The 24,230-nt window shown below is 44.2% G+C and overlaps 2 protein-coding genes across 11 annotated transcripts in view; one reads left to right on the top strand and one right to left on the bottom strand.

The window, feature by feature from the left end:
• FBXO33 (F-box protein 33) overlaps nucleotides 1-4,699 on the bottom strand; it is a 107,085-nt gene extending 102,386 nt beyond the window's left edge. For 4 of the 6 annotated variants that reach the window (XR_012903390.2, XR_012903389.2, XM_075926890.2 and 1 more), the window contains exon 1: nucleotides 4,138-4,698. Coding sequence is in view for 4 of the 6 variants with exons in the window: in XM_075926890.2 (XP_075783005.1) it covers nucleotides 4,138-4,634 (497 nt within the window). In the remaining 2 variants the exon portion in view is untranslated. Of the gene's footprint in view, nucleotides 1-4,137 lie in introns of all 6 variants that reach the window. The other 2 variants (XM_075926886.2, XM_075926888.2) reach the window with 2 other exon arrangements.
• A 134-nt stretch (nucleotides 4,700-4,833) lies between these two features.
• The window catches only part of ZNF410 (zinc finger protein 410), a 29,205-nt gene continuing 9,808 nt past the window's right edge, over nucleotides 4,834-24,230 (top strand). Inside the window, exons 1-8 of one of the 5 annotated variants that reach the window (XM_014570790.4) lie at nucleotides 12,999-13,710; nucleotides 14,074-14,334; nucleotides 15,276-15,464; nucleotides 16,406-16,541; nucleotides 16,739-16,957; nucleotides 17,236-17,427; nucleotides 19,077-19,236; nucleotides 22,268-22,449. In XM_014570790.4, coding sequence (XP_014426276.2) covers nucleotides 15,432-15,464; nucleotides 16,406-16,541; nucleotides 16,739-16,957; nucleotides 17,236-17,427; nucleotides 19,077-19,236; nucleotides 22,268-22,449 — 922 coding nt within the window. In that variant the 5' untranslated portion in view covers nucleotides 12,999-13,710; nucleotides 14,074-14,334; nucleotides 15,276-15,431. Of the gene's footprint in view, nucleotides 5,223-12,998; nucleotides 13,711-14,073; nucleotides 14,335-15,275; nucleotides 15,465-16,405; nucleotides 16,542-16,738; nucleotides 16,958-17,235; nucleotides 17,428-19,076; nucleotides 19,237-22,267; nucleotides 22,450-24,230 lie in introns of those variants that run through there. The other 4 variants (XM_014570792.3, XM_014570791.4, XM_014570793.3 and 1 more) reach the window with 4 other exon arrangements.

Here is a 24,230-nt window from a genome sequence, read left to right as displayed (position 1 = left end):
GTATATGAGAACTTTTCACTAGGGGTGTGTCTAGACTACATGCCTCCTTCGACGGAGGCATGTAGATTAGCCAGATCGGAAGAGGGAAATGAAGCCGCGATTAAAATAATCGCGGCTTCATTTAAATTTAAATGGCTGCCCCGATCTGCCGATCAGCTGTTTGTCGGCAGATCGGGGGAGTCTGGACGCGATGCGCCGACAAAGAAGCCTTTCTTCATCGGCACAGGTAAGCCTCGTGAAACCAGGTTTACCTGTGCCGATGAAGAAAGGCTTCTTTGTCGGCGCATCGCGTCCAGACTCCCCCGATCTGCCGACAAACAGCTGATCGGCAGATCGGGGCAGCCATTTAAATTTAAATGAAGCCGCGATTATTTTAATCGCGGCTTCATTTCCCTCTTCCGATCTGGCTAATCTACATGCCTCCGTCGAAGGAGGCATGTAGTCTAGACACACCCTAGGATACAGCACACTGGAATCCACTCCACATTACATTGTTGCCAAGTTAGTCACCCAATGTGTTAAAATGCAATAACATTTTTTGACTAATTTTTAGTGATGTTTGACAAAGAGTGATAGCAGCAGACAGATGATTGAGACAGCCCTGAAATGTTGACAAGTGGAGGACTGGAGTAACATGTACTAAAATATGAATGGTCTGGTATCAATGTTAGGGTCCTCAGTTCAGAGCTGGAGCAGAAGTGATGTTTTTAGAAAGTAAGTTGTGTCAGTGAGATGGCTGAGAGCTAACACACAGAAACTGTCTCTAAGCTAACTGCAATAAAGTGGAGGGACTGAAAGGAAGATAATTTCACCTGCCTATTATGTACTCGTTTAAGACCAAGCATGGATTATTTTCATTACTCTCTATTTACAACCCAGGACAAAAGAGGGGGGGAACAAATATTTCTCCCCAAAGCCACAGATGCATAACAGCCCTAACATGTTCTAATTTTACACATCATTGTAGCCACTTTTCTGATAAGCTGATTTGCAGTTTGTAGAAGGCTAAAATACCCACAACAACATTTATAGCTTTTTGTATTGGATATTAGCGTGGAGGTAAGGTTCTTAATTTCATCTTGATCACTAGAGCCCTTTCCAGTCATACCCTTTCCTGATATTGATGGGAATCCTGAAGCATCTTAATGGTCTCTTTCTTTTCTGTCTTAGTTGTTTTAATGGCTACCATACCAAGTGTGTGTGCCATACTACAGCGAGGTAAGGAAGTACAGGTTGAACCTCTAATCTGGTACTTTCTGGTCCAGCAACATCTATGGCCCATCAAGATTTTAGTTAGCCAGATATCCACTTATTATGGATGTGGCCAACTTTCCCACAGTTCCATAAAGTTTGTTTACAGCCACCAGTCCTGGCTCTCAGTGTTCCATGCTGCTATTTAGTTCTAATTTATCCTTAAATGTGTTCTAAGAGTCCAGTAAGCAGTGGAAGTGTTAGTAAGCTGCTAAACAACATTGGTCTCCCCTGGTATGGCAAATTCTCTAGTTCTACACCAGTCAGATCCAGAGGGTGCCAGATCAGGGAGGTTCAACCTGTACTATTATAGCCATGTAGCTAAAATGTAGCTTTATGCTAAGTAATGTGACTTAGTGTACTTTGCCAGCCACCCTTTCTGAAAGCAGAAAGGACCTTTACCTTACCTTTATTGTAAAGGTGCACCAGCCAGAATATTGTGTCTAAAGTTGATTCTAAGGCACAGATAATTTTGTTTTTGTTTTAAAATTAGCATTGTGAAATAAGTGAAAAGGGTGACTTTTTAAAAAAATATATATTTTATTTCCTTGTTTAAATGTGCACATTGCTTCTCTGTAGCAAAGAAATCAACCTTGTTATGTGTAAGACAGTGAGGAATGTATGAGAGATAAGTGCGAAGGTCACCATACCAAACGTTCTAGGAAAAAAACAAGAACAGACGTAAAAATGCCGAAGATTGCTGCATATCCCCATCAAGATGTAAGCAATGGGCAAATCGACAGCTCTGAAAGAAGGCAAGCATTTATCAATTGGGACAAAATATTCGTGATCAAAATGAGCTTAGCATGGCAGAACAAAAATGATAAGGAGCAAGAGAAACAACTGGATATAATAAACATGTCAGAAAAACACCATGACGATGCAAACCCCATTGATCCTGATGGAAAAGGAGAACTGTTTCACCGTAAGAGCAGGGATGTCTTGCCAAAGACTGGAGCATTGGTCTGGACCGATAGACAGACCCCCCCCGCCCCCCGCTCCTCCATCCGTCATCAATCTGGCTGGGCACAGACCATGGAGTGGTAAATATAACACTGATTGGTGGGACAGCGTGCGTATATGTGTCTGTCTATGTAAGCATATGCTAATTGCTTTGCCATTATATTCTCAATAAACGTGGCATATTGGCTTTTCCCCTGAAAAGACCCAATGTACTTCTTATAAGCATAACACACTATGATCAAGCAAAATGCAGGACAATGTAGCACTTTAAAGACTAACAAGATGATGAGCTTTCGTGGGCCAGACCCACTTCCTCAGATCAAATAGTGGAAGAAAGTAGTCACAACCATATATACCAAAGGATACGGTTGTGACTACTTTCTTCCACTATTTGATCTGAGGAAGTGGGTCTGGCCCACGAAAGCTCATCATCTAATAAACCATCTTGTTAGTCTTTAAAGTGCTACATTGTCCTGCATTTTGCTTCAACTACCCCAGACTAACGGCTACATTTCTATCACTACACTATGATCACAATTTTTCAAAGAGAACTGAGGCCCAAAGAGACCAGAGTCCATGATCACTAAAGACGACTGTGGCAAAGCATCAAATTGAACCAAGGAATCCCCAGTTCTAAGCTAGCACCTTAACAATTGAACCCGATTTTCCTCTTTACCATCAGCATCTCCCAAGACCAAGGACAATTACAAGTCACTCACTTTTAATAGTTTCTGACTAAATATAAACTTCCTTCTTTTAGAGACCAAACTGTTTCAGAAATTACTGAGTGTCCAGCAACCCAGCTATTATGATAGACTTAGTTAATACTTTTTTTTATAATACCAAGTTCACATCACAGTGTGGTAGAAGGAACAATTTAAAATTACACAAGGTAGCACAACTTATCTGTTGGGTCTGTTCATGCATGGATAAATTATGAAGGCACATTCAAAGTATTTTGAAAAAAAATGGGCTATACACACCATAATGCAAACTTATAGCTCTGATCATACATTTGATTTGTGATTTCTTTTTTCTTAAAATAAAAATGCAATTATTGTACAACTCCAATTGTTTTATTGTGTACCACCAGCCACAAAAACCCATGATACCATCTATATTTTTTGTTTGTCTCTAAGGTGCTGCAGATCTATACGTTGATTTTTAAAATTTTTTACCACAAGCTAATGTAAATTCTCAGCTCATCTATTTCTATATTTTACATTGTATTTATATTCCACAGCTAATATGATACCATGCAAAGTATGTGTAAGCTAGTTTATATGGGCTAACACTGTTTAAGAATTCCAAGGACATTAAATTTGCAAATTATTACCGTAAGTTTTACTTACTGTCAAGTTTGCACTATAATAAGTGATTGACATTATATATCAGAGATGCCAAATAATGCTTCATTTAAGACAATGCTTTACACGCTTGCTTTACACGCTGAATTGTTACCTCTCATCAAATCACAGTTCCTATGAATATGGAGCGTGTTGTACATGAGCTATCGATTGGCAGGTGTTTAACGATTTATCTTCATGAAGCATCAGTACACACAATAGGTGACCTAGTCCTCATTGTGGCCTCCATTATGCCCTTTATTTAAAAGCAAGTTCAAGGGAAATCTAATTGGTTTCCAGGATTTTCTTTCCTTAAGAAGTTTTTCTAATCAAACTCTTTCTCCCAATCCTTCCTTTCCTGTGTACAGAGCAAGATGTTCCTATTAACATGTCCCAGCGAAGAAGGCCAGGACGGGGCGGGTGGGCTGAAGAGGCCCGGCAGGAGGGAAATCCCCCCAGCGAAAGGGGCAGGTGGGAAAGCCAAGCGGGCTCGGGGAAGGAGCTGAGCCCGAGAGATGTGTCCCCCTCCCCCAGTCAGGGAGCGCGCCAGGCCAGAAGACGGGGCGCCCCGCGGTACCTGTTGTTGCGGACGCTGCTCAGCACACACAGCACCAGCTCCAGGTAGGTCCTCAGCAGGTCCAGCCAGCGGGGGCAGAGCGGCGTTTCCCCCTCGGCCGCCGCCCCCTCGCAGACCCCCCCGCCGCCGCCGCCGCCACCGCTGGGGTAGTTGTCGGCGGCGAACTGGACGCGCAGCTCCCGCACGAACCAGCCGCACTTGCGCATGAGGAAGTCGAGGCGCGGGCGCTCGGCGGGAGAGACGCAGAGGCTGAGGCGCAGCCGGGGCCACAGGGCCGGGTAGAAGAGACACTCCCGCCAGTGCGAGCAGGCGGCCGAGGCCCGCAGCCGGTCCGGGCCCGCCAGGAACGAGAAGATGTGAACCACCAGCTCGCTGGGCAGGGAGCCGGCGCCCACCGCCTCCCCGCACACCGCCATGCCTGGCGCCGGCCCGAGCCCCGCTGCTGCAGCCCCAGGCCGCGGCCCCGGCCTCGCCTCCTGCGACAAAAACAACAACATCAATGACAAGGCGGAGGGGGTGGGGGCCGGCCGAGACTCGGCTACTGCCGGGGCAAACCACCGCACCCGGCCGCGGGGGGAGAATAGTACCTACCACCGAGTTCGGGGGGGGGAGGGGAATGGATCCTACCAACTAACTGGAAGACGGGGGTGGCACCATATCTGTATTCAGCTCTGCGGGATTATGGATGCTACCATTGACCGGAGAGGGAGGTGGGCAAGGAATTACCAGAGAACTCAACTCAGCCCCTTGGGAAGAGTTCCCGACCACCTCACTCAGAGAGAGAAATGGAAACTACCTTTAGACTCAGCTGTGGAAGAGGATGGAACATACCATCAAGCACAACTGGGAGGGGGGTGCAGCTGGCAGGGGGATGGAGGCAACTCCCTCCAGAATCATGTCTTGAGTGGGGAGAGATCATCAAACTGGCACGTTCCCCTGGGGAACAGAACAGGGCACCACTCAGAACAACCAGGCCAAGTTGCATCACAGCTGGGATCTCAAAGTCAAATGCCCAGGTCTGGCTCAATTCTGCAAATCCATCAATCTTCAAGTCAGCTCCATAGGCAAGGTCAGGTAGGATCAAGGTGTGAACCCTTTTGCACATTGATGGAGAAATAGTGTGTTGGGGTGTCTCTGTTCATCCTGAAGAAGTGGAAGAACATAAAATACTGCTTTTGAATGTAGTGAGTGATTGAAGGAATGCCAGTTAGCTGTGAGGTTATGGCATTTTGCATAAAATTGAATCACTGTATGCTCAAGATTTGGAGCATATGGAATGCATCTAACTGCACCATCTACTTGTAAGAGGTTTCAGGTTTCTGACCCATATAGTGATTAGGGATCTGAACGGGTAACTGGTTAACCAGTTACCTGGTAAGCATCACTGTTTACAGATAACCCTTTAATGGTAATAGCTAACTGTTAGCCCACAAGGGCTGGGAGTTCCACAGCCTCGCACAGGGCATGGGGTGGGAGGGGGAAGAGCTGCCAGCTCCCAACCTGTGTAGGCTTACAGGCTCAGAGCCAGTAGCTCAGTGTGGGGTTTTAAGCAGCTGGACTGGAGCAGCCCTTGCTCCAGTCCAGCTGTGGTGGTGGGGGGGGGGCAGTCTAGCCCAGCAGGATGGAACGGCTCCCCCACCTGCCCCCATTTAATCAGTTAACTGGATAACTTAATGGTTCTAGTGGTCCAGCTCCAAGATTTTGGACCTCAGTCTTTTGCATGAGATGTTCAAGTCCACAGTATGGGCAGCATCTTGGAAATATTGAAAGACGATGTGCTGGAGGTGCAGTCACAGAAGTCCCCTTGGGATTGTTCTCCGTGTGCCAATCATGCCATTGACATCCACTTTTTTGCTCTCTGGGGCTCCCCACCACCGTGTTCTCTAGGCCAGATCCTCTGGTCTCCCCCAGACAAAGCACAGAGTAGGGGTAACTGCCCTCCTGCAGAGCAATGCAGACACTAAATCACTTCAACTCTGGGAAGATGAAGTTCTAGGGCACAGCACTCAGGAAATCAACCCCCAAAATAGCTCAAACCCCCAAATAAATCTGTCTTTCTCAGTGTAAAAGTTTTAAACAGGGAAAACTCATGAGGATTTTCACCCTCTTTATCAATGAACGAGAGATATGCACAATGGTTGTTGTCTCTGGGTAACAATTATTCCCCTAGGCCTGATAGTAAACAAAACTGTTTTTAAGTACTAACAGTAAGATTTTAGTAGTTGCGAGTGATAACAGACAGATCAAAGTGAGTTACTAAATTAGAATGAAAAGAAAACACATAGCCAATTCTAATTCACTAAGAAACTTATCACAAGCAGATAAATGACTTCTCTTATTTCAGGCATAATCTTCAAGTCAGAGACAAGCTCTTTTACTCTGACTTGGGTCTCCAGTCCTCTTTGCATGCCAGGCCATTCCCCAGGCCAGCCAAAGACAAATGGCTGATAGCTTCCTATTGCTTAAATAGACTCTCCCGCAGGGCGGGAATCTTTTGTTTTACATCCCCTCCCCATCCCTGGAAAAATATCAAGTTAAAAAATGGATCCCAGTATCACATGGTATGGTCACATATTTTCCTAGGACCAGCCACCTTCAGAACTTAAAGTACAAACAAGGCTATTTACTAGTAGTTAACTTGATCACCAGGTCATTAAGGTTTGTGGAGGGAAAGGTGGAAGGCACCAGTAATGGCTCTCATTAGCACTTTTTAAACTATAGTTTCATACTTCATATTTTTAGCTTCACATACAAGAAAGAAACATGCAACATAATAATATATACATATCCAGCAGATTTAACCTAGGAATTTTAATGTTACATGAGATATTTTGTCCAGTGCATCTTTAAGTTAGGGAGAACAGCAAATTAGAGACAATGGATTTCAGTAAGGCAGATTTTGGTAAACTCAGAGAGCTGGTAGGTAAGTCCCATGGGAGGCAAGACTGAGGGGAAAAACAACTGAAGAGAGTTGGCAGTTTTTCAAAGGGACATTATTAAGGGCCCAAAAGCAAGCTATTCCACTGCATAGGAAAGATAAAAAATATGGCAAAAGACTGCCTTGGGTTAACCGGGAGATCTTGCATGATCTAAAAATAAAAAAGGAGTCATATAAAAAATGGAAACTAGGACAAGTTACAAAGGATGAATATAGGCAAACAATACAGGAATGCAGGGGCAAGATTAGAATGGCCAAGGCACAAAATGAGTTCAAACTAGCTACAGGCATAAAGGGAAACAAGAAGACATTCTATAAATATATTAGAAGCAAGAGGAAGACCAAGGACAGGGTAGGCCCATTGCTCAGTGAGAAGGGAGAAAGTAACAGGAAACTTGTAAATGGCAGAGATGCTTAATGATTTCTTTGTTTTGGTCTTCACTGAGAAGTCTGATGAAGGAATGCCTAACATAGTGGATGCTAGTGGAAAGGGGGTAGATTTAGAAGATAAAATTAAAAAAGAACAAGTTAAAAATCACTTAGAAATGTTAGATATCTGCAAGTCACCAGGGCCTGATGAAATGCATCCTAGAATACTCAAGGAGCTGATAGAAGAGGTATCTGAGCCTTTAGCTATCATCTTTGGAAAATCATGGAAGACGGGAGAGATTCCAGAAGACTGGAAAAGGGCAAATATAGTGCCCATCTATAAAAATGGAAATAAAAACAACCCAGGAAACTATAGACCAGTCAGGTTAACTTCTGTGCCAGGAAAGATAATGGAGCAAGTAATTAAGAAAATCATCTGCAAACACCTGGAAGATAATAAGGTGATAGGGAACAGCGAGCATGGATTTGTAAAGAACAAATCATGTCAAACCAATCTGATAGCTTTCTTTGATAGGATGAGTCTTGTGGATAAGGGAGAAGCGGTGGACATGGTATACCTAGACATTAGCACAGCATTTGATATGGTCTTGCATGATATTCTTATCAATAAACTAGGCAAATACAACTTAGATTGGTTATCCAGCCAGTTATGCACTCTTTCTCAAAGAGTAGTTATTAATGGTTCACAATCCTGCTGAAAAGGTATAACAAGTGGAGTTCCACAGGGGTCTGTTTTGGAACTGGTTCTGTTTAATATTTTCATAAATGATTTAGATATTGGCATAGAGAGTACGCTTATTAAGTTTGCAGATGATACCAAGCTGGGAGGGGTTGAAACTGCTTTGGAGGATAGGGTCATCATTCAAAATGATCTGGACAAATTGGAGAAAAAGTCTCAGGTAAACAGGATGCAGTTTAATAAGGACAAATGCAAAGTGCTCCATTTAGGAAGGAACAATCAGTTTCACATATACAGAATGGGAAGCAACTGTCTAGGAAGAAGTACGACAGAAAGGGATCTAGGAGTTATAGTGGACCACAAGCTAAATATGAGTCAACAGTGTGACGCTGTTGCAAAAAAAGCAAACACAATTCTAGGATGCATTAACAGGTGTGTTGTGAGCAAGACATGAAAAGTCATTCTTCTGCTCTACTCTGCACTGATTAGGCCTCAGTTGGAGTATTGTGTCCAGTTCTGGGCACCACATTTCAAGAAAGATGTGGAGAAATTGGAGAAGGTCCAGAGAAGAGCAACAAGAATGTTTAAAGGTCTAGAGAACATGACTTATGAAAAAAGACTGAAAGAATTGCGATTGTTTAGTTTGGAAAAGAGAAGATTGAGAGGGGACATGGTAGCGGTTTTCAGGTATCTTAAAAGGGTGTCACAAGGAGGAGGGAGAAATATTGTTCTTCCTGGCCTCTGAGGATAGAACAAGAAGCAATTGGCTTAAACTGCAGCAAGGGAGGTTTAGGTTGGACATTAGGAAAAAGTTCCTAACTGTTAGGGTGATTAAACACTGGAATAAATTGCCTAGGGAGGTTGTGGAATTTCCATCTCTGGAGATATTTAAGAGTAGGTTAGATAAATGTCTATCAGGGATGGTGTAGACAGTACTGAGTCCTGCCATGAGGTCATGGGACTGGACTCGATGACCTCTCGAGGTCCCTGCCGGTCCTAGTATTCTATGATTCTATATTTATACTCAAAAGTCAATTTTCATAAAGCATGGGCGCAGTTGGGGAACCGACCACCGACAGGACTGCAGTTCTCTCACTTTACCACAGGCAAGGCAATACCATTGTCATAGTAATGGTCAGTGAATATTGTTTTCACCTCAATTCTGATGGATGGAATAGAGCAAGTCAAAATGTCCAGTTGAAATCTTTACAGAACAGTGCCAGGGTGAGAATGCATCCCTACCACATATCTGAAGTTGTGTAGAAACACAGCAAAAGTTGTGAACCAACACACACACTTGCACCAGATCTGATCTAAAGATTATGCAACAGATTGAAGTAGGCATTGGGCCATTAAATTCTCAGTGCAACTCAGTCAGAAGATGAAGGATAAAGAGAGAATCCACTGTCAGCTGCCCAGCAGTGAAACCTGATTGCTGTGGATAATGTTGCCTATTCATGACAGGCATGTAACCAAGACCTTTCCTGGAGACTTACAGCAATGAGATAATCCTGAGTTCAATGCAAGATTCTTTACCTTGCACAGGGACACTATGATGAAATTTTTCCATTGTGGGTAGGCTGCCTGATGTCCACACTTTTAAGAATAGTTGATGAAGGTCAATACTCACTTGTTCCCACTTTGGTGGAATACCAGTAGGTTCAGAAGAGGGGAAGAGGGAATTACAAAAACTTTTGTGCAAAAGGGGCAGTGTAGACAGCTCAGATTTGTTTTGTGCAAAAAAGCCCCGATCGCAAAAATGGCGATCGGGGCTTTTTTGCGCAAAAGTGCATCTAGATTGGCCATGGACGCTTTTCCGCAAAAAGTGCTTTTGTGGAAAAGCGTCCATGCCAATCTAGACGCTCTTTTCCGAAAATGCTTTTAACGGAAAACTTTTCCGTTAAAAGTATTTCCGGAAAAACATGCCAGTCTAGACGTAGCCCAGATGTGGCCTCACCAGAGCTAAAGAAAGGGGAATAATCACTTCTTTAGATCTGCTGGCAGTGCTCCTCCTAATGCACCCTAATATGCCATTAGCTTTCTTGGCTACAAGGGCACACTGTTGGCTCATATCCTGCTTCTCATCCACTGTAATCTCCTTTCTGCCAAACTGCTGCTTAGCCAGTCAGCTCCCAGCCTTTAACAATGCATGGGAGCAGGATTCTGCACTTGTCCTTGTTGAACCTTGTCAGATTTCTTTTGGCCCAATCCTCCAATTTGTCTAGGTCGCTCTGGACCCTATCCCTATCTTCCAACTTATCTACCTCTCCCTGTAGTTTAGTGTCATCTGTGAACTTGCTGAGGGTGCAATCCATCCCCTCATCCAAGTCATTAATAAGGACATTGAACAAAACCAATCCTAGAACTGATCCTTGCGGCACTCCAGTTGAAACATACTGCCAATCAGACATCAAATGTTGATCACTCCTTGTTGAACCCAACCATCATATTTTGTTTATCAAGTATTAGAAGCTCCTCATTGGTCCAGAAACGGAATTTAAAATAACAATCTTTTTAATCCACACAATTGTCAATGATATGCTAGGATGGGAGAGGGAACTAGGTTGTGTGTTCTCAAATGTAGGTTGTGCAGGCTTTGTGGTTGAGTATCTTATTTTACCTGGATTGTAGGAGAACTAATAGTGGTACAGATCTTCCTGTAGAAGGAAGCAGTCAGATGTGGAACTCTCAGTGTGAATAATTAATGTCTTATTGCTTATTAGAGATAGTCCATATATTCATAGGAAAGATTTGGAACCCCGTAAATTGCTCAGTCAGGCACCAGCTCTTCCGGCTGCTCATAATACAGATTCTCCTACCAGATGAGTCCACAATTCCCTAGCCAGTGAAATGGTAAGAGGGTGAACAGCTCTGGAGCAGAGTAGGAATGCATTCTCCCTCTATACCAGATGGGAAGCTGTGCTCCCACACACTCCCAATTATTTTAACATCTGCTCAACCACTCAAGAGCTGCAAGATCCCTTATGCCTTATCTTTGTGCAAGAGCCCTTATGCCTCAAAAAAGGAGGTATACAGGATCTTGTGCAAAAGGGGTTTTTTTGCACAAAATGGGCCCATTTACACTGCGGCTGTGTCTACATTGGCGCGATCTTGCGCAAAGGTGGCTGCTTTTGCACCAAAATTTGCTGCCTGTCTACACTGTCCACAAGTTCTTGAGCAAGAATTCTGACTTTCTAACGTATGAAATCAGTGCTTCTTGCGCAAGAACTATGATGCTCCCGCTCAGAAATAAGCCCGTTTGCGCAACTGTTCTTGTGCAAGAGGCCAGTGTAAACAGGCAACATGAATTTCTTGTGCAAGAAAGCCCTATGGTTAAAATGGCCATCAGAGCTTTCTTGCGCAAGAGAGTCTACACTGGCATGGATGCTCTTGCGCAAAAGCACATCTCTTGCACAAAGGCACATGCCAGTGTAGACACTCTCTTCTGGAAGAGTTTTTGCACAAGAACTCTTCCGCAAAAGAGTTCTTGCGCAAAATCATGCCAGTGTAGACGTAGCCTGCTTGTTTTTGTGCAGAAACCTCTTCTGCAAAAAGCATCGTCAGAGAATATGCAAATGATAGTACGACAAATGCTAATGAGTGCTTCATTTGCATTGTCTCTGCCGACAAAAGGCTGCAGTGTAGATGTAGCCCTTTAGAATGCTGGTCTGATGTGAAGGCAAAGGTGTGCATGAGGTTACTGAGTGGGATGTGGGTTATTATTGTTTTGGCATGATGGCTATTTAACTGAACATCTCCAGCTTGCTGGTCTGATGTACATGGCAGGTAGAAGACATGATTACTTTCAGGGATGGGGAACCTATGGCCCAGGAGACAGATGCAGCCCCCAGCTTGCCTGGATCTGGCCCACTGAGGCTCAGGGCTCTCTCCCCAGTACTGGAGAGCCAGAGCTGGTGCTCCAGCCCTGTAGGACTCCCACCTTGCTGATACATTCCCTCTCTGCTTCTGCACCCTGACTCCCGCCCAGCTCCTCATTGTTGGCTCTATCCAAGAGCCTATAGAAGCCCACAAAATCTATTAGCCCAGGTCCCCATAGGTTCTGTTGTGCAAGGGAAATGTGAGGAGTGTCTTTCTGCTTCTCAGACAGAGGCTACATCAATGAGAGGGTTTGGTTTTGGGGGGGATTTGCTTCACACTTTTGTAAGGTCCCCAACTGAATTTCCTGTGGGACAGCAGCCCCAACCCAAAAAAGGTTCCCCATCCCTGGTTCAAAAGCTACAGCTTGATGGACTAATATCAAGGCTAGGACCTCTTTGATATCACTAGGTCCATATCTCATGTTTGCTTGATGTCAATCAAAGCTCATTCCTTTGTGTGATAATTGACCCAGTCCCTCTAGCACACCAAGGCAGAGGACTCTCTAAGATTACTAATTCAGCTTCTGTAGCTTTCTGAAAGTTCTTTGTTCTTGACATCAGCCATGAGAATCACAGCCTCCATTCTGCTGTGAGGGAGGAGGGCAGAGTTTTTGATGAGGATTATTGGTTTAGCAATTACAGATTTGCTGGAATGAGGGCAGCTGAAAAGCTCTGTGAGGTATAGCTCAGTATATTTAGCTCACTTGTTTTGATGTTAGTGGACAGGACTTTGTGAGGTTGCTGATTTATTTCCTGTAGTCTATTGGTCTGCAGTCAAGATTGACTGCTTTTACTGGCCAGTGAGCTTCTATCATGTTAGTTTAAGGTCAAGGCACAGATAGATCTCTGTGAAGTCACCTAATTCTGTGAGATCACCAACTGTAGAGAACAGTGAACTGCAACTACTGGAAGTTGTAGGGGGCAGGCTGCCAACCAAAAGCCTAAGGTATGTCCTGCCTAGAACCCAAATCCCCTGCCCCAACTCTAGCCCTGAATCCCCTCCTGCATCCTAACATCCTCCCACAGTGTCCACCTTCTCCAGAACTCCAAACCCGCCCTTAGTCACCTTCTGCACTCCAAACCCCTCAACCTCAGCCTGAGCCCTTCTCCTCCCTGTCCAGACCCTGACACACAAACCCCATTTCTGGCCCCACGCGAGCCCACTCCACGGGCAGAGCCCTCACCCTCTCCAACACTTCAGCCCCCTTTGTGCCCCACCTCCTTATCCCTGGCCCAAGCTCAACTCCTTGCCCCAGCCAGGTGAAAAATAGCGAGGGTGAGCGGTGCTATGAAGAAGCGGGGGCAGGGCACGGATGTTCGGTTTTTTTCTGCAACGGACAATTGAACCTTGGCTGTAGGCGGGGGGAAGGCCGCAGTTAACAGCCCTCGGGACACTGGCGCTGCCGGCCCGGTCTCTTAGGCGACAAGCGGTAGGTCACGGGAGCGATGTGACGCGCCTGCGGGAGGAGAGCGCTGGCGCAGCGCCACAGCTACAGGCTCACACTACACTCCTTCCTGGCTGGAAACCGGATCCGGAAGTGATGTCCGGACGGTGTCTGTAACTAGCCGTCTGGGTCATAGAGTTGAAGCGTTGGTTAGGCTGGAAAATCGCCCAGATCATAGAGCTGCTGAAAGCTTGGCATTTCCGGTTTGGGCTTACGTCATATCCGAGCGATTTTGAGATGCCGGTAAGAATTGTAGGGGGAGTCGGAAGGGAGATGGGGGGCGAGGGGTCAATCCTTTCTTCGGGGCTTAGTCACCCCCTCCCGAGCCCGGGGACTCGCGCAGGGCGGTGCTGGCCTCTCCCCGGTCTGGGGGTAGGAATTCTCCCCCACGCCACTGAAGTTGAGGGGCGATCAGAAGGGAACGCACCCGCGCCGAGGGGAGCCTGCCCCATGGGGCGGGAGCGCTTGTGTGCCGCCCGCCCCCCATTGCCGCCCACGTAGCTGGGCCTTTGGGCCCTGGGGCCTCTCTCCGTTCTGTCCGGCCCGGTCCCTGGCCTCGGGCTGCTCCTCTCCGTCTTCACGACGTTGGTTTATTTCCCACGCCAGCTGCTCCGGGCGGCGTTCGCAGGCACCGTGTGTGGCTGGCTGCGGCCGGAGGAGAGCTGGCGCGGGCGCGTGTAGCTCACACTGATGCTGGGACGGGTCAGACTGAACCTCACACGGCTCAGGAAGGGCTGCAGTAGGGACCCGGGCTTCTTCGCTCGTGAAGCTGGGTTGGTTCTTATATCTGCTGATGCTGTAGCGTATCTCACTGGGTGTGATGGTCCCTCACCAATGAATGGCCCAACCAGGTCTTCAGTTTGAAAGGTAAATAGAGTCTTAGAACATGAACAAAATACTAGGACTCCCCTTGATTGCTGTCTTTAATTATTACTCTTATTTAACTCATTAAGTGGGCTTGTGACTGCACAGTTAGTACAAGGCATGGTCTCTGCCTAGACTAGAGCATCTATATATTTGGACAGGCAGCCAATGGGGAGTCCCACAGGAGGACTCTCATAATTTTTGTACTGATCCAACTGGGAAACAGAAGTGGTGAGGTTTTTTTTCCAGACTATTACATTTTGTAGGACTTAAAAGAAGCTGTGGTATTGATGGAACAGGCAAACCAGATATAATCTTGCAGATATAATCTTTTTTGTCACTAATATCTGAGCACCTTCCAGAAATGAGGACAAAATATATATTCTGTAGAAAAAACATATTGGTTAGTTTAAAGGTGCTGTGTGTGTGTGTGAGAACTGAGGTGAAACTAAGTCAAAAGATATCTGCAAACATCAGGGATTTTTTTACATTCAGAAAGCAGATTACTTGAGGAACAAGTGGGCAGAGCTTTCTTGATTATGGGTCTTTGGCTATGAACTTTCATTCACTAACAATCTGAATAAGTCCAGATGTTTGCAATAACGCCTGAAGAATGGCCTGGCAATGCTTGTCTGTATATAAGCAACTAAAAGTACTGTCTTTTAAATTCTGTGTAGTCTTACATTAGATAATAGAATGGAGGCACGGAAACTAGTTTTCTTTTATCAAATTTAATTCCACTTTTAGTTGGTTTTGTTAACATTAGGATACCATTGTGATACTACCATAAACTCCAAGGTGAGCAAGAAACAACTGCGAAAAAAGGAGAGACCTCCATATTGAGAGTATTTTGTATTCCTTAACAATACCCATACATTTTTTTGCTTTGATTTCAGAGTGATAGGTCTCTGTTGCTTACACTTCCATTCTCTTATTTATTGTAGGTTAAATTGAATATCCTCCTAGCACAGCTACTTACAGGAAGACTGCTCTACTTTAAGGCTAGGAGACTATGAGAATAATTAGAGGGGGCTGTTCACTCTGAATGCTAAATTTGTTCCTTGCCCAGGACAGCTGCAGGAATCAGAAACTTGATTCAAATGTTATCGGATGAGTTAGAATCCAAACCAGAGGTAAGCAGCTTGCAACTGGGTTCAGTTCTGGACTTGATTTTTGTTTCATGTTCCAACATTTAAGTTCAGCAGAAGATGCAGTTTACCATTTAGATGGTAATGTTGAGAAATTACTTAAACATAGCAGATGATAACGCCCTCTGTATTTAAGACTGTAGAATATTTTCTGTTGTAGTCAAACATGTTCAGTGGTTTATAATACTGTGACTTTTTTTTAGTTTGAACAAAGAATCATCAGCCATTTTTTTAATAAAATAACAGTTGATGAGAATAAATGTTCACCTTTTCTCTTATTTTTCTTTTTTTTAATTGTTGTACCAACTTCTCTCTCTAATCAGATTAACACTATTAGATTCTGGGAGTTTGGGTTATTCTAGAAGTTCCCAAATCTTTGTCCCCAGACTACTGGCTACCCACATTGTGCTTGTTTCTCCCTGTTAGTTTCATCTACCAAATTGCATTAAAAGAAACTAAAAAGGAATTACATATCTTCTTAATGTGACTTTTCTGTGTGATCAGTCACTGTAATTGTCACAATCAGAGGGGTTGTTGTGTTAGTCTGTAACTTCAAAGACAATGAGTAGTCCTGTGGCACCTTAGAGACTCACAAAACGTATAAGTATCATGAGCTTTTGTGGGTAAAGCCCACTTCATCTGATGAGCACAACACTTACTGTTGTTGCATTTTTAAAGAAAAATAAAGATTATCAATGTAATGAAATAGTTGAAGATGGGCTAATATTTTCAATTCTGGACTCAATCCAGCTCCAATTGAAGTGGGAAGACTTCCATTGACTTCACAGAACCCAATCCCACTTTCCCTCTGTATTACAAGGTAGAGGAAGCCTAACTCAATGTCTTTTGTTATCTCTTTGGAACATTGTGCTATAGACAGATTTGCTCATTGCTGAATGCTATTTTCAAGATCCTCTCTTTTTCAGCTGCTGGTTCAGTTTGTTCAGAATACATCTATTCCACTTGGGCGAGGGCTGGTGGAATCAGAACCTAAAAGCATCACCTGTCTCTCCCTGCTTCCTGTTACTGAAACCTCAGAATGCAACAGGCTGATGTTGCCAGGTAAAATCTATGGTAAAGGTTTGTGTGGGAGTGCTGTTCATATAACTGGCTTTAATGTGCCACTGCAGGATGTTGTCCCTGCTTGATAAGAAGGGATCCTGGAGGTGGAGGGTTAGTTTCAGAAGAGTTAATAGGAAATTCCTATTAATGGGGGAGCTTTGCTACTTAGAGGTCTATGATCTCATTCTCTTCACTAGATGATTCTCCAAATCATGCTAACTCCTCCAAAGATGTTCCTTCATCTGCTGTCTTGAGAAGCCTCCAGGTAAATGTAGGCCCTGACGGTGAGGAGACGAGAGCACAGACTGTACAGAAACCATCTGAGCTCCTGTCAAGTCCAGAGCCTTCCAGCTTATTGCAAGACCTCCAGCCCAATGACAGCACTTCCTTTATTCTCCTCAATCTAACAAGAGCAGGTAATTTCCCTTGTAATCTGCTGGATCTTTTTCAGATTGTAGAATACAGGATATACAAATGCATCTTTGTCCCAGCTGCTTATGATGGGGAAATATGACATTTTCTCGATGTCAATGGATGTTATTCAGGAGCACATAACTCTCAGCAGCTTCTCATAATGCAGAGTTTATTGGAGGCATAGTGCAGCTATTCTACATATACCATGAATATAAGCCTCTGAGAAGCAAGAGAGTCCCCTCTCATTGACTTTGTCTCATGGAGTTGCCATCTCTTCCAGGCCTGGGTTGTCCTGCAGAACACCTGGTGTTTGTTCAGGATGAAGCAGAGGATTCTGGGAATGACTTTCTGTCCCATGACAGCACAGATAGCAGTACCCCATGGTTCCTACGAGTGCAGGAATTGGCCCATGACAGTTTGATTGCTGCCACTCGAGCACAGCTTGCAAAGAATGCCAAAGCAAGCAATAATGGTAGGAGATGTTCTCTTGTTATCTTAAAGGTTTAAGCTTCTGTGAAAAATAACTATTTAGCTTCAGTTGTTTGTTCTATGTGATTGCAAGATAGTTTATAATCTAGACAAAATCATGATAGCGGCATTGTTAGCATCTCTCGAGTTCAGGCTGTATTGAGTTTTTCTGTTAGAGCAAGGTTTCAGTATCTGAGCTAAAAACATACATGTTTAATTTTCTAGGAAACTGTGTTCAATAGTTTGAGCTCAAAGAAGTTCTTCAACTGTAATGCCCAGGGCTTGACAAATGGCGGCGAAATCTACTCACCAGCCCCGCACTGCGCATGCGCAAGACCCGCATTGCGCATGCACACGCCGCCGGTGAACAAGGCAACTGGCTGAAATCTACTCGCCACGGGCGAGTAGAAACAGCGATTTGTCGAGCCCTGTTAATACTTACCCCCAAAGGTATCTCCCCAAAATCTTCTGTAGTGAAGACTGATGCAAGACAATCACTTAATTTATTTGCAGTGTTCTTATTTTCCTTTATTTTCTAATAATCCAATAGACCCAATGCTTTTGTAGGCTTCCTGTGTCTGATTTGCTTAAAGAATCTTTTTATGTTGTTTCATTTTTATCTACAGCTGTTTGTTCTTCAAATTACCTTTTAATCACAGAGTCCTTTTTTCATATTGCCTGCTTTATTTTATATGCCTTTCTAGTGGTTTAAATAGGTTTGGTAATCAGTTTTCTGATGGATATCTGTTTGAACTAATAATTATATTGTGATCACTTAGTGACTTAACTACAATTATATTAAAATAATCAAATTAAGTCCTCTTCTGTGCTTTAGAACTAGCTGTACCAAGAAGTCATCATTTAAGGTGTTGAACAATTGCTTATCCTGACTGAATCCAGAGGTGACACTTGACTTCAATATTTGGATAATTGACATATCCTAATATTATTATTTTAGTTGATAATCTCTGACCTTTTAGTATTATATACTTCCTATCCTTATTCTGATCTGAAGTTAGCTGATATAATATGGTACCTTGCAGGAAATAGTTTATAGGGTTGGGAAGACAGCTAGGGTGTGTCTAGACTACATGGCTCCGTCGATGGAGCCGTGTAGATGAATTTACTAGACATAGCAAAACAAAGCAGCGATTTAAATAATCGCTGCTTCATTTGCATCAAAATGGCCACCACACTGTGCCAATCATCTGATTGTCGGCACAGCGCGGTAGTCTAGACAGGGAATCAACTGACCCCAGTACCCTTTGTCATCAGATCCTTTATGCCTCATGCAATGAGGCTTACAGAATCTGACGACAATCAGCTGATCGGCACAGTGCAGCGGCCATGTTGATGTAAATGAAGCAGCGATTATTTAAATTGCCACTTCATTTTGCTATGTCTAGTAAACGCATCTATATGGCTCCGTAAACGGAGCCATGTAGTCTAGACACACCCCTAGATATGTATGTGGCATCTCACTTGGGATGGGTAGCAGTATCTACTTTGTAGGATGAGGTAAATACACAGTACCCAGGAACACATCTAGTTTATAGGCCTAGATTGTACTGGGGTTATCCTGTCTCTTTTTTATATGGGTATCTATCTCCACTGTGGACATTGACAAGTTTTTTTTTTTCTGTCCTATTCTAGGTGAGAGTGTTCATCTTTGCTCAGGAGATGGGCAGACAAAAGATTCAAGCCCCATCCCTCACCTGTCCCGTGTAGAGAAGAAGCTGAAGTGCACAGTTGAGGGCTGTGATCGGACATTTGTGTGGCCAGCTCACTTCAAATATCACTTAAAAACTCATAGGTGAGTGGAGCAAAGATCTGTTGTTGTAACTTTGCAAAACCTTGCAGAAGTCTCCTGTTTTCATCAAAACACAATTATTACCATTGTAAAAATTCTCTCCAAATATGAAAGCAAAGGGGAAATGTAAAATTGAATAAAACCCAGATATAGCTGCTGAATGGTCTTACTAATCAGGTTTATGACAGGGGTAATTAATAGGTGGACAGTGGGTCAAATCCAGACTACCAGATGCTTTTGAACAGACTGCAACAATCTCTTAATTTCATTACAATTACTGTTATTGTTATTGTAGTATGAAAAAATGTTTTTCTGGGGTCTGGACCTTGAGTATATCTTGACAGAGAAATTTAGACGTTGACAAAAAATAATTGACTCCTGCTGGTTTATGGTCAGTAGGGATGTCAATGTGTAATCAACTACATGATTAACCAATAAGCCTGGCCTTATCAATAAATCCTGTCAACTACAGGCACTCCTTGCCCCTCTTGCTGCCTGTATCAGAGAGAGTGTGGGGTGGGAGAAGTGGGAACCGTTGCCCGTGAGCACTGAATCCCATGCAGCCACCTGCTCCACTTCCCCGCGTTGGTGCCTCAGATACAGAGGCAGTAATGGGCAAGGTGGGAGCTGATACGCGTGGGGAGCTGCCTCTCTCCTTTGCTGCCTACCACAGAGGCAGCGGAGGGAGGGGGCAGGTAGGAACCAGTGCTTGGGGGAGCTAGTTTAAAATGTTTAAACTGGCTCCCCTCGCAGACCGGCTCTACCTGCCACTCCACACTGCTGCCTCTGATACATAGACAGCAGCATGGAGTAGCAGGGGGCTCCCCAGGAGTGGGGCTGGGAGTGCGCTGGCTGCTGGTCTTGGCCCTGGGCACAATTGAATATTCATGTAACTGCTAAAATTTTGTTCAGTTACAGATTATTCACTTTCACAGTACAGTATAGAACATCCCTAATGGTCAGCACCCCTCCTGCGCACACTCAGCACGGCTGGAATGGCATTCAGTGCAGAAATATGTTTCTTTTGAAAATTCTGTTTATCCTCCAGGAAATCCTCTGTGCATTAGGGAAAGCTGACATCTTCACAGAAAAGCTCCTCCTTCCTAGGAAACACTGTTATTTAAAACACTGTTTTTTAAAAAGTGCTTCTGAATAGGCTGGAACTGGCCCAAGTATTTCTGGAAAAACATTGATTTAGTTGTTTCTTTGTGTAGCCACATCCACCAAGTAGAGTGGATGTAAATACATGCAACGGACCAATATCAAAATCAGGAAAAGAGGATTGTTGGATTTTGAAACTCCTCACAATGGCAATGTCTCTCTATATTTACTCCGATATCTAGAAATAAAAGACTTAAGATTTCATATGAACTAAACAGAATTTGGAAGGAGTGATAACTGCTAAGCATATCTCTAAATCTAGTTTTCTCCTTGGAAACAGGAACAGGGTGAATTTATGTGTTAGATTAATCTATATGCTACATAAACTGAAAAAAGTAAGCCTGATTTGGGCTCTTCCTGCTGCTTGTTTGTTTAAAGTGGAGCTATCCTTAATTTAAAATCCTGTGTGATAGGCAAGGTTAACTCATCTTCCCCATCTCATGTATATGCATTGCTCCTATCCCAATCTCAGCTACAGTAAGGGTGTTGCTATATTAGACACTTGTATATGAGGGAATGATATCACATCTATGCATTACCTTGCACAAGGGTCATCTATACCAAACAAAGCTGAGATTGCAAAAAACCTGTGATATAAGCCAAAGAAGCTTGGATTTATTTATTTATTTTATTTTTTTTCCCAATAGATTTTACAACTTCTGAGTATGTGATACAATCTTCTTAATGAATAATCTAGTTGAATACAGATTTATGCCACTTACCTGCTTAGGTCACTTAATTTCATAGACTTTAAGGTCAGAAGGGACCATTATGATCATCTAGTCTGACCTCCTGCACAGTGCAGGCCACAGAATCTCACCCACCCTTCCTAGAATAATCCTCTCACCTATATCTCAGATATTGAAGCCTTCAAATACTTTGAAGACCCCAAGATGCAGAGAATCCTCCAGCTGTGATCTGTACCCCATGCTACAGAGGAAGGTGAAAAACCTCCAGGGCCTCTGCCAATCTACCCTGGAGGAAAATTCCTTCCTGACCCCAAATATGGCGATCAGCTAAACCCTGAGCATGTGGGCAAGACTCACCAGCCAGACACCCAGAAAGTTCTCTCTAGTAACTCCTATCATCCCTCGATTGACCTATTTCCCACTGATAATGAATGGTCAATTAGTTACCTAGAACATGTTATCTCATCAAACCATCCTCTTCATAAACCCATCTAGTTTAATCTTGAAACCAGATAGATCTTTTGCCCCCACTACTTCCCTTGGAAGGCTGTTCCAGAACCTTACTCCTCTAATGGTTAGAAACCTTCGTCTAATCTCAAGTCTAAACTTCCTAATAGCCACCTTATGTCCATTTGTTCTTATATCCATACAATTTCCTTGTACCTCCATTTCATGCAAGTTGAAAAGCAAGTAAAAGGTAGTAACCTTATTTATAAACAGATGTTGAAACAGAGTTGAATGTGGGTGAGGCTTTCTGGTTAAGGTTAACAAGTGAGGCTAGAGCAGCAACTCGCCTGCTTCAGGCAGGGGCTGCTCTGGCATCAGATCAACCTCTGTCCATGACAGGTCTGGGCATCCTGCAGATGGCGGCTGCTCTGATCGGGATACCAGAGCAGCATCTGCCAGTAGCAAGAGGTGGGAGACCCACAGGCGAAGGCTGCTGTGGCTGGACTGGAGCAGCCTCTGCCTGTTGGGAAAAGGGGGCGTTGCAGCCCAGTGGCGGATAGGTGGGTTGCTCCAGCCAGGTGGGAGTGCTCCCTCCCCACTCCTGACCCCTTTTAATTAGTTAACAGTATGTTTAATTGGTTAGCCAGTTAAGTGGAATTTTACATCCCCAGTTAAATGTCCTTGAGAAAATACATTGTTTCATAACCCGGTGTTGCAGTTCTTTTGTTGCCTCTCAGGAATGATCGTTCCTTCACCTGCCCAGCAGAAGGCTGTGGGAAAAGCTTCTATGTCCTGCAGAGGCTGAAGGTGCACATGCGAACTCACAATGGCGAGAAACCATTTGTCTGCACTGAAGTGGGCTGTGGGAAGCAGTTCACAACGGCTGGGAATCTGAAGAACCACCTGCGGATTCACACTGGTGCGTTTAAATCCCAGATTTTCTTAGTCTCCAAAGGTGGATTCTGTTTAGAAAACACTTCCTAAGAAATGATCCAGGAAAAAGCAGTGCCCATCTGTAGTTCACTGGTGTCCTTAGCTTCCAATTTATAATCTTTTATTAATCTGATTTAATAAGTTTACCCTTGCACTTCCCTACATAATCTTAGAGATTACATCCTTCAATGCTGTATACTTTTATCATGTTCCCCTTTTAGTTTTCACTTAGCCAATCTATGTAAATTTCTGTTTTTTTCCTTTTAAATCAGTCCCAAGGCCTTTCTAATTTTCAGTAAACGAAGTGGTTCCTTGGTGGGATAACTGAAAATTAGACATTTTGTGGGTTTTAAGAGAAGTTCTTTTAAATTCTTATGAGTGAAGAGGCCATACTTGTTTAAAGTGTATCAGAGGAAGCAGTGCAGGGTGCCAGGCAGGAGCCAGTCCACAAGGGGAGCCTGTTTAAAAACTAGCTCCCCTCGCAGTCCTTCTGCTCTGCTGCCTCTGATATAGAGGCAGCAACATGGGGTGGCAGCAGCCCATCTGCAGGGGGTCCAAGCTTTCTGCAGACCTCACCCCCTCCCTTTGTTATTTTTCTTCACAGGAAGGGCTAAGGTTTGTTGGCCCTACTATTGTACATATTGTACAATATGCCGGGACACACATTCATCCCCTCCCCATTGTCAGGGGCTGGAGTGTGCATGCTTTTTTCCTTCCTGTGCGGAGGGGGGCAAGTGCACTCCACTCATTGCTTCTCTCCTCCCATGGGGGGGACAGGGCCGCCCTGGAAGGGGTGGGGCTGAAACCTTTTCCCCCCAGAAACTTCTCAAGTCTTTTCAAATGTTCTCTGTGACAGATGGCATGATGGACACCTCTCCTTTTATAATAGTGTAGATTAAAGTGCAAATATTTATATTTCTGATTACAAAGTGAGCTCTCTACACTTTGCATTCTGTGTTGTAGTTGAAATGAATATATTTAAAAATGTCGAAAAATGTGCAAAATATTTAAAAAATGTCAATTGGTATTCTGTTTTTTTAACAGCAAAATTTAAATTGCAATTAATCGCTATTAATGTTTTGGTTAATCACAGGCAACTCACGGGGTTAAATATTACTAAATGAAGCAGGATATATGACAGGGCTGGGCAAGAGCCTGTCAGCGGGCTGGATCCGACTCGCCTAGCTCTTTCATCCAGCTCACACAGCAGTTCACGGCCCCCCCAACATGTTGCCTGGAGCCAAGGATGTGCAAGCCCCTTCAATTCCTTCTATTTAAAATGCTTGCATCTTCCCCACAGCGACCAGACAATATATTAGCAGCTTCGGGGAAAGCGTGAGCTCTTTAAATAGAAGCAGTTGAAAAGGCTCCCAACCCCACCGTTAGCGTGTTGCCTGTGTGCCGCTGGGAGGTGCAAGTCCTTTCATTTGTTTCTGCCTGCCAGTAGGCTGCCAGGCAACGCGGTGGCAGCTGTCTAGGAGGCACAAGCTCTTTAGATAGAAGCATTTGAAAGGGCTCACGCCTCTGCAGCTCCCAGGCAACACATTGGGGAGCTGGTTGCTGCAAGCCCTTTCAACTACTTCTGTTTAAAGGGCTTGCGCCTTCCTGACAGCTGCTAGGGCGTGAGTCCTTTAAATAGAAGCAATTGAAAGGGCTCGCAGCTCCTTCCCACTGTGTTGCCTGGGAGCTGCAGGGGAGGCACAAGCCCTTTCACATATTTCTGTTTAAAGGCTCTTCCCCTTCCGCCCAAAGCCCTTGCCTCTTCCA

The sequence above is a fragment of the Pelodiscus sinensis genome, chromosome 5 (genome assembly GCF_052426305.1).
Source record: "Pelodiscus sinensis isolate ZL-2025 chromosome 5, ASM5242630v1, whole genome shotgun sequence".
NCBI classification, from domain to species: Eukaryota; Metazoa; Chordata; order Testudines; family Trionychidae; genus Pelodiscus; species Pelodiscus sinensis.
The sequence above is the reverse complement of the archived record's forward strand: the minus strand, read 5'-3'. Positions and strand labels throughout refer to the sequence as shown.